The 10,936-nt window shown below is 40.7% G+C and overlaps 1 protein-coding gene across 1 annotated transcript in view; it reads left to right on the top strand.

The window, feature by feature from the left end:
• Positions 1-10,670, top strand: part of LOC122558101 (receptor-type tyrosine-protein phosphatase eta) — an 86,405-nt gene extending 75,735 nt beyond the window's left edge. Inside the window, exon 11 of the mRNA XM_043706420.1 lies at positions 10,598-10,670. Within this exon, the coding sequence (XP_043562355.1) occupies positions 10,598-10,670 (73 nt within the window). The remainder of the gene's footprint in view (positions 1-10,597) is intronic.
• Positions 10,671-10,936: the final 266 nt, after the last annotated feature.

The following is a 10,936-nucleotide window of genomic DNA, read 5'->3' as shown; positions in this document are numbered from 1 at the left end:
GCAATTCTGGTCTCCTTCCTATCGGAAAGATGTTGTGAAACTTGAAAGGGTTCAGAAAAAAATTACAAGGATGTTGCCAGGGTTGCAGGACTTGAGCTATAGGGAGAGGCTGAACAGGCTGGGGTTATTTTCCCTGGAGTGTCGGAGGCTGAGGGGTGACCTTATAGCGGTTTACAAAATTATGAGGGGCATGGATAGGATTATTAGACAAAGTCTTTTCCCTGGGGTGGGGGAGTCCAGAACTAGAGGGCATAGGTTTAAGGTGAGAGGGGAAAGGTATAAAAGGGACTTAAGGGGCAACTTTTTCACCCAAAGGGTTGTATGTGTATGGAATGAGCGGCCAGAGGAAGTGGTGGAAGCTGGTACAATTTCAACATTTGAAAGGCATTTGGATGGGTATATGAATAGGAAGGGTTTGGAGGGATATGGGCCGGGTGCTGGCAGGTGGGACTAGATTGGATTGGGATATCTGGTCGGCATCGATGGGTTGGACTGAAGGGTCTGTTTCCATGCTGTACATCTCTATGAGTCTATGACTATGACTAGATCTTGAATGTACCTTTATTTCTCCTGGGACCAAACTAAGGTATCCCACAGCTCTCAAGAATTCAGTCTGATCCTTCAGTGTACTGCTATACAATGAAACATGGGATTTGTGGACCCCTTCAACTGGTATCTGGCTAGATGGCCCTCCAACTTCAATTAAGTGCCTTATGATTGTGAACGACTCAACTCAAACATGGGCCACAGCACCTCCTAGCTTAGTGACTTCAAATGCAGTAGATAGTCTTGGCTTCTTACAGCCCTTTATCAGACGTCTGCAGTTTGTAACAAATTGTCTCTGACTGTTTCTCAAAGCTTATCCCAAGCCTTGTCCATCTGCTTTTGTTTTTGTCAGAAAAACACACAAGTAAACTCAAAACCATGGGCAGCACAGTGGCTCAGTGGTTAGCACTGCTACTTCACAGTGCCAGGAACATGGGTTCAGATGCAGCCCCAGTCGACTGTCTTTGTGGAGTGTGCACATTCTCCCTGTGTCTGCATGGGTTTCCTCTTGGTGCTCCAGTTTCCTTTCACAGCCCAAAGATATGCAGGTTGGTTGGATAGGCCATGCTAAATTGTCCATTGTGTCCAGGGTTAGGTGGATTAACCATGTTAAATACAGGGTTACAATGATAGGGTAGGGGGGTGAATTTGTGTGGAATGCTCTTTGGAGAATTCATGTGGACTTTTTGGGCCAAATGACTTGTTTCCACACTTAAATATTCTGTGAAACTTCCCTCTAATCCAGGGCAACATGGCAACCTTGGAATGTTCCTGATAGAGATTTCAATGAATTAACGTTATCTTGAATTCATTCCTTTGAGACTGGAACTTACATGAATAAGTTAGACTCTTTATGAAAACAGTCATAGACAACTCATCTTCATCAAGAATAGCAAAAAGGATCTATTCATTATTTAATACTTTCCCACTTTTGATCTTACTAAATAAACAAAGGTCATCCTTTGAATTAGCATTACTTTAGATCTGTTTACCAGTCTCTAAAAGCAGTTGATTTCATCATCTTACATGTAAAATCCTCATCCTTAAACTAAAAGTTACACTCTTAAAACATATGAATAACGGAATTAGCTGTTTTTAGCAACTTAATGAACTCAATGGAAAGGGAGCACAGTGTGTGATATGAAACAAAGAAGGTGACTTTGCTGTTCACAATGTTTATAATCTCAGGCTCTTCGAAGATATAAGACAAACAGTCTTAATGTATGGATGTAGTGAACGAGTCAAGAGGGATATTGAAGACATACAGGGGAAGAGTCATCAGTGTACACGTGGAAGCTAATGTCTGGTTCACAGAATGTATTGCTATGTGGATAAGGAGAAGGAAGGTTGAAGCTTGGACCCCCGAGGAACAAGGGTTTTCAGTTTTGGGTCAGAGACCTAGTCACTGCTTCAGTTCCAGGTCAACTCACACCTATGGAAAATTTTAAAAGGCCACACCAACTCATAGCAGTGATTGGCTAAATTTCACATGAATGCCATCTACAAGTTCACTGACAACACTACCATTGTAGGCCAGATATAAAACAATAATGAGTCAGAATACAGGAAGGTGATAGAGTGCTTGGTGTCATTGTGATAACAATCTCTCAATATCAGTGAAACAAAATAATTGAAAAGAATGGAAACTTCTATGACTTCAGGAAGAAAGGTGGAGGTCATGCCCCTAATCTACATCAGTGGAGCGGAGGTGGAGAGGGTCGAGAGCATCAAGTTCCCAGGAGTGACGATAACCAACAATCTGTCCTGGACTTCCCATGTAGCTGCGACAGTCAAGAAGGCACAACAACGCCTCTTCTTCCTCAGGAGGCTAAGGAAATTTGGCATGTTCATAAGGACCCATAACAACTTTAATAGATGCACAACAGAAAGCATTTTATCTGGATGCATATCAGCTTAGTATGATAACGGCTCTGCCCAGGACTGTAAGAAACTACAGAAAGTTGTGTGCACAGCCCAGACCATCACAAAGACCAACTTCCCATCCATGGATTCCATCTTTATTTCTTGTTGCCATGCAAATGCTGTGGCACGGTGGCACAGTGGTTAGCACTGCTGCCTCACAGCGCCAGAGACCCGGGTTCAATTCCTCCCACAGTCCAAAGATGTGCAGGTCAGGTGAATTGGCTATGCTAAATTGCCCGTAGTGTTAGGTAAGGGGTAAATGTAGGGGTATGGGTGGGTTGCGCTTCGGTGGGGCGGTGTGGACTTGTTGGGCCGAAAGGCCTGTTTCCACACTGTAAGTAATCTAATCTAAAAAATGTCATCAAGGATCCTTCCCACCCTGCTAATACTCCCTTACAACCTCTTCTATCAGGCTGAAGATACAGAAGTTTTAATGTACGTACCAATAGGTTCAAGAACAGCTTCTTCCCTGCTGTTATTAGACTGATGAATGGACCTCTCTAATTTCAATCTAACATTGATCTTCCTTTTTGTGCACCTCTTCTGCAGTGGTGACCTTGTGTGTCTTGCTCTGTCTAAGCACCCTATGATCTGTATGTTCTTGTATGTTTTGATCTGCTCACAAAACAAAACTTTTCACTGTATGTGACAACAATGAATCAAATTGAAATTTGTGGGTTTGCTGTCTGGTTAAGAATACAGCTTGAAGGCTTCTGATGTTGGAGGGCAATTGGGATGTACTCCAGCATTCCACTGCCATTTTGTGACAGATTTGTGCTTGGAATACATTTGCGTGTAAAACTTCATTCAGTAAACCTTACCTTCAAGTTAAAGTCAGAAGCACAAAGAGAATCTTGTTTTCCCCGATTCATATTTGTTTGATGAAGGCATGTGTCAGTCAGCTTTGCGGAGTTGTATCAGGGTTCACTGACTTTCCTTGTGAGCTTCACAATGGCAAGGGAGGGAAGCAGAGAATGGCAACTTCTATGGAGGCTCAGGACTAGCAACAATGAGACAGTGTTATGGAGGGTGCTGTGGATTTGGGTCAGGGCTTGGAAGTGTGAAGTGAGAAGGACTGAAAATCCTGAGAGGGGTCGGTCTGTCAAGGAAAAAAAAAGGCTTAAAGGGCGGCATCAGTACCACCCAGATATATGACCGTTTCAGAGTATTGGCTGGCAGAGTCCAGAAAGGGCTTTGCATTCACCTACAATATTTTAATTACCCCTTCGGAGGGTGATTTGGTCAATGTCTACATTGGACATCAACATTAACATTCAATTAAAAGTGAATACAAAAACAAAACAAGGCTTTTTTCACAATATAAGAAATTCCTAACTCCTCTGTAACCATCAAAACAGTGAGAACCACAATGCATACCAGCACATTCAGCCCTTTAACTAAGCCTGTCCCAACAAATAATGATGATATGTGCGTGCATAAAGTGACACAATCTGATCAGCTACGATCTCAGCAAATGGTAGGGTGGTCTTGATGGGCTGAATATCCTTCTCCTGCTTCTTATAATCTCATGATCTTAATTTAATGGAAATAGTACTGGTTCCTGCTTTGATGTGGAGTCTCCTTGTTTGACCGGGAGGCTCTCGTACAGTCCACCCTTCCCTGTTAGGTTGTCCACTTGTTCCAGTTGTGTTTCATCAGTCAACAGCCACACCTGCCGCACAACCACTGAGATTTCTCTTGCGTCCTCTGAACCTTTAAATGAAACAAAGAACTGGAGATAATGGAAATCTGAAGCAAAAACAGAAATTGCCAGAAAAACTCAGCAGGTCTGGCAGAATCTGTGGAGAGAGAAAACAGTTAACATTTCGAAACTTAAATTTTAATTTCAATTGTATGGGAAACCTGAAAAGGCAACAGAGTGGATATGGCACACACCTCTGGTTCTGCTATTGGAAACAATGCAACACTGACACAATTTCACCCTTGGTACCCTAATATGGGTGGAACTGAAATTCGACCTTAGTACGTGCACATCTGTGACTAGAGAATCTTATTTAATAGTGCTGTAGGAACTTGAAGGGCACTGTATCATTGGAATATTTGTAGCTAAAGTCCAGATTCAAACCAAATTTAGAAATTTATGTCCAGAATCAAAGCTGATTATGAGCCTGGAGTTTTATTCAATTCAATCTTCTTCTACTGGAAGTTTCTCCTAACTTTTGCAAGAAAATTTTGTAATATTCAATTGTGTCATCTTTGTTCTCATGATCTGTGAATAAAGCAACTATAGTAGGTCATCTTATTGTGAGTAAATCTGATGGAAATAACAAAGGATTTAATAATATCTCAGATTGTTAGCACTGGACAATAGACTGAAAGAGATCAGACACCTGGTAAATCTTTGCAGCCAGTGAATAATGCATTGTTTGATCAGAGAGCTTAACAAATTATTGTCTTGTACTGAGTCAGCTTTCCTTAATTTTAGATACCGTCTGCCCTATTTCTTTTCAGCCATAAACTCTGAGGAGACTTGACTGGGTAGGGAGGCCATGGCCCAGTTGTTGCTAAAGTATTAATCCTCTCTAATGCTCTGAGGACCTTTGTTCAAATCCTGCCATGGCAGATGGTGGAATTTGAATTCCTTAAAAACCTGGAGTTAAGAGTCTAATGATGACCATGAGACCTTTGTTGATTGTCGGGGGGAAAAAAATCTGGTTACCTATAGGGAAGGAAACTGCTGTCCTTGCCTGGTCTGGCCTACACGTGACTCCAGACCCACAGCAATGTGGTCGACACTTAACTGCCCTCTGGGCAATTAGCGGTGGACAATAATTGCTGGCATAGCCAGTGGCATCCACATCCTGTGAATGATTTAAAAATGCCAATACAATGTTTTCTCTCACAGATTAATCTCTAACTAAGAGCCATAGTTCAAAAACAAGGGGTTGGCTACTTAAGACGAAATAAGGAAACAGTTTTTCTTTCTGAGGGTTGTGAATCTTTGGAATTCCCTTCTTCAAAAAATCTTCAAATATTTTTAAGGCAGCTGTCAGTAGATTACCAGGGGGATAAAAGATGACTGGGGACATGCAGGAATGTACAGTTGAGGTTAAAATCAGATCAGCCGTGGTCTTACAGAATTGAATAGTGGAGTAGGCTTATAGAGATTAATGGTCTAACCTTGTTTTCTGTTTGTATGTTCATGTAGCCATGCAGAATCCGTAGCCAAAGGAACGGAATCAAAGAATCAATAAGATATCTCATCTAATTTTTGCTTTTTAATTAATCACTTTAATTTTTCTGTTCCCCAGTGTGTGAATTGCTGGGTTCTTCTTGACATTTTCATACAGTGAACAACCTGTAAGTAACACTAGTAGACACCCATACTCTTCATCACAGAATAATTTGAACCCAGTGTGTATTAACATCTCAAATAATCAAAAACTGCAAATTGTTCTCAGCTGGCAAGTGAAATTTTCCAGGTTATAAAGAAACACTTTATGTCAATATCACAAATTTTCATCGATTTCAATCCCCGTCACCACATCCCTTAATTCTGTTTGTATTTTTCAGTGGGAGACACCGAAAATTCAGTAAGATGAAAATTCTGACTGAAATTCCCAACATTAAATTGGAAACGCTGAGATCAATTGTAGTGACCTGACCAGAGCACTGTGTTCCACTATCACGGAGATTCAATTGTTTACCTTTCTAATCTGTCCGCTTTTGGCGACCCCATTTATTTTGGGAAATCTCAATTCCTAAGTCACAGAATGCTAAAAACAGAACAAAACTTACATTGAACTCCTATAAACAAACACGGATAATTATTGAACATGGCAGCTGACACAGGATGAGACAACACATCAATCACATTTTCTATCCAATCTCCCAGTGTGAGTCAACAAGAAGCAGCTAAACCCAAATCAATCAAGAAGTGAAATTATCATCAAGAGACTATTTGGAAAGCACACAGAATACATAAGATGCACCAAAAATACTAGATGCTGAAGGAAGAGCAAATTCTGTGCCATTATTTGTCCTGGTGAGGTCATGAGAAAGTGATGGGGTAACTTTTGATGCTCTATCCACCACTGTTATCACACTGACTAATGGGCAATGCAGCAGGAAACGAGTCATAACAGAGTCACAACAGCCTGCGCTTCTCCTTAATTTCACAACAACATATTGTACATGCTTCATCATGCAGCAGAACATTTCCAATTATACAAATCATGGCTCAAAGTAATCCAAATGAGCTGCACTCAGGATCCACATGATTAACAGAACAAGATAGTCAGGCATATCGAACAATAGGGATCAGGGATGAATTTTTAAAACAATTACTTCCACTAGCTACTATGTAAATTGTAAACTCCAAATGTCCAATTGCAGGAGTGGCAATACCATCTGCCCCTTTCTTTGTGTTTAAATCTTAAAGCTTGTGCCTGACCTAATAGATTTTGACTGGGGGCCTTGTTTCTGTGGTTAAAGAGTTCCCTGAGGTGGATAGGTAGGAGGTTACATGCTCTTCTCCATGTTACCTTGAAGTAAAGAAGACAGTTTAAATATAGCTATTTTATAAAGGCCCATATTTGTAATGGAAGATCTCCCCTACTGGTTAGACCACACATTCATTCATAGAGTCATAGAGATGTACAGCACAGAAACAGACCCTTCAGTCTAACTCATCCATGTCGACCAGATAGTAGAATTAATCCACTCCCATTTGCTAGCATTTGGCACGTATCCTTCTAAGCTGTTCCATTCAGGTTTGGTATTTTGAACAATGGAAGGATATACTTGCCTGGGAGGAAATGTTAGACTGGATTGACTCTTGGGTTTGAGGGAATTGTCCAACGAGGAGAGAGTTGGTACACCCAGCTTATATTCTCAGGAGTTCAGAGTAATTGGAGATGATTTAATTGATATATCCTAGGGAGAAATTCATTTGCTTAGCAGCTCCACAAATACTGTTTACCAGAGGGCAGTCATATGTGGACGCTTACCAGTGTAGCATTCTTCAAAGACACTGAACTGATGAATTTATACCATTTGAAATACCTAATGGCAAGTCTAGAGACAAAGGGCAAGGTCTCAGAATAATGAATCAATCATATACGACTGAAATGAGGAGACATTTCTTTGTTCAGAATCTAGTTTTGAAAATTTGAAGTTCATTACCAGACAGAGTGGTGATGTTCTGTTGTGGCGTATGTTTTAGATCGAGATCAATAAACCAAAAGGGAGCTGTTATTTACATTGAATGATTTCCCCTTTATAAATTCCATTCCAGTAAGAAGTGTCAGGAGATTGATTTGATTTAATAATCAATATAGAGTTTAATGGCATTTTTTTTCTGTACTTCTGATTATGGACTGAAATGAGAAAATAACTGTTTTAAAAATCAGGGAATGTTGACAGATTGCTGCACCTTTTAAAAGCAAGCATCCTGTCACTCATTGTAAGTATTGTGAACATCGATGCTTATTCAAGCAGGAGTAGAAGCCTAATTTTGCAGATGAGCTGGAATCAAGGGGTGGAGCTTTGGCTGGCAGCAGGTAGCTGATTGGTCTGTGTGATAGTGATAACTTATCAATAACAAAGGCCTTCTACCTTTCAACAATTATGTGATTGTCCCCAAATACCTGAACAGCTTTGGAGATTTAAATATTTTGACTACAGCAATCAGATCTCCACAAAGACAGGAGCCACCTGTTTTCTCTGCAGTTAAAAGAATACCTGAAGCCAATATTTTCGCCTCAGCAGTTGTTGTGGGCTGTGATTCTTAATCTGTAAGCCAGCCATGTTATAAGTGTGAATGAACTACTGAGTACCTTCTGCAAGCAAGTGGATGTATGCAGAGAAAGAAAATCAAGTATTGGGAGAAGGGAAGATTGAGAGGTCGTGTTCAGATCAGCACAAGAATCATCTCAGAAAATCCCATGGACAGGGCCCATTGAACTGCCTTTTCACTCTTCCCCTCCACCCAAAATATCCTTGTTATTTTTTCCTATTTGTATCTGTTTTTAGGTGTGGAGGTATTTATAAGGGGGTTAGATTTTTAATGAGCCAGATTATACGTTGACTGTTCATAATTCGTTTCTCATTTGGAGCAAGTTTCTATTTATTTATAATAAACTAGTTCTTGTTAAGTAGAGAAATCTAATCCATGCAATCTATCACCCTGGGAAAAAGACAGGAACTTAGTGAATTTTGGATACTTTTAAAAAATCTTTAACTTCTGTGATGACTCCAAGAAAGGCCAGGCTTGATTTCCAGCCTGCTCCCTTAGTGATTCGAATGTAGGTGAATACCTAAGTCAATAATTTCCTTTGTTGAAACATTACCTGACTCCATGAGACTCAATTCATGAGTTGCTTTGTCAACACTGGTCATGACCACTATGTGTTCCAAAATATTCCTGACTGGTCCCCAACTTTCTACCCTTCCTCAGCTTGCGTCATCCAAAACTTTACAAAATGTGTACCAAGTCCTGCTCACCCACCACCCCTCTGCTTGCTCATGAACATTTACACCCATTTAGGCAATGCCTCCATTTAAAAAAAAATTAAATCCTTCCATGGCTTCACTCTTACTTTCTCTATCCTGACCATCTAAGATATCTGGATACATCTAACTCTGGGTCTAAGAATGTTTCACCTTTAATCCCATCGCCATGCTTTTATCTGCCAAAGCTTTAAGTTCTGGAATTTCAACCCTGACCCACACATCCTGTGTCTCCTTCCAAAAGATGCTCTATGGAACTTACCTCTTTAAGCAAGCTTTTGGTCATCTGCCGTAATAGCTTCCCATATGGCTTGACATTAAATTTTGTTTATGATGCTCCTCTGAACAGCTTGCGACATTTTACAATGTTAAAAGTATTACATCAATACAAGCTGTTATTGATGATGTTCCTCATAGTTTGAGGTTTCCAATTAATCTCATTACCTTGAGGGCTTTTTCTGCAATTCTTTATTTCTTTTTCCTTCAAGTATTTATCCAATTGTGTTCGATTGCTACCATTAAATTCATTTCCACCATCCATCAGGCAAAGCATTCCCACTCAAAATAATACATTATATGAAAAGAAATGTTTCCTTATGTTGCCTCTGGTTTTGTTGCCAGTCACTTTAAATCAGTGTCTCAGATTTCTGTCTCTTCTTCCATTGTAAATAGTTTCTCTTTATTTACTCTATCAATACGGTTTATCATAGAATCCTTAAAGTGAGGAAGGAGACTATTCAGCTCATCAATGCACCAACCCTCCAAAAAGCATCCCACTACCCTATCCACATAACCCCATGTTTCACATGGCCAATCCACCTGACCTGAACATCTTTGGATTGTGGGAGGAAACCCATACAGACACAGGAAGAATGTGCAAATTCTTCACAGATAGTTGCCGAAGGCTGGAACCAAACTCAGGTTCTTGGTGCTGTGAAGCGGCAGTGCTGACCACTGAGCCACTGTGCCATTCTGCAGCAAACTTTAACCGTCACTGCCCTAAGAAGAATAATCCCAGCTTCTCCAGCCTCTTCACATAGTTGAAGTTCCTCAGTCCCAATGCCATTTTAGTCAAGCTTTGTCACACCCATTGTGAGAGTTTGCCATCATTCTTTATGTATGGTATTTGGAATTATTGCAATACTCCAATAGAGGAATGGTTAGTGTTTTGTAAACATTTAGTGTAACAATTGACATATTTCGCACAGCATGTGTAGTAGTGGGTTTCAATCATAAGAAGCTCAGAAATTTAAAAATGAGCAGAAAACAAAATTGTGGGGAGAAATCCCAAGATCTCTTGTGATAATTATTTGTAATTATTTAATGGCTTTTTATTTCACATAATGATGCTATGAAACCTCAATTACAAAATCCGAATTTTTCTATATGACCAACCCACCACAAACAGGTACATTCATGTCTGTGTAGAGACTTGTGCTCTGTGCTTCCCTTTTCAAGGCTCTAGTTCTCCCTGACCCATGGCTTTTCAGATGTTGGCTCAGGTTCTCCCTGACCCATGACTTTACAGATGTTGGCCATCTATGTGTGGTCTTCAACAATGAGTTAGATGTGGGCTAATTGACCATGGATATCACTCTCAATCGTTGCACACCACGTTTAACCACTGGCTGTTTGTCTTCTCTCATTTGTCTTGCAGGTTCCTCAAGCATCCCCAGGACATCAGCGGAGAAGTGGCCCATTACAGAAGAACCACCCTGTTGGACCTCTGAAGATGAAAGTATCGAGGTCTCAGAGGAAACATCGGCAAGGCTGCATCCTGCACTCCTACCAGGCCAAATACAGTAACCCTGAAGGGAACTGTTGGCACAGGGAAAGTGTGGGTAGACAACCTTGTGAGTAGCTTGCTGTGACACCTGGCTGAGGGAGCAACGGTCTAGGTTTCTCGCCCTTGGAGGGCAGTTGGAGAGCAGAGAGCTCTTCAGCTCCAGGCAGGAGAGGAGCCTATGGTGTCATGTATCAGGGATTTCTACCGAAT

Source organism: Chiloscyllium plagiosum, chromosome 16 (genome assembly GCF_004010195.1).
Source record: "Chiloscyllium plagiosum isolate BGI_BamShark_2017 chromosome 16, ASM401019v2, whole genome shotgun sequence".
Taxonomy (NCBI): Eukaryota; Metazoa; Chordata; class Chondrichthyes; order Orectolobiformes; family Hemiscylliidae; genus Chiloscyllium; species Chiloscyllium plagiosum.
This window is presented reverse-complemented; position numbering and strand designations above follow the sequence as displayed.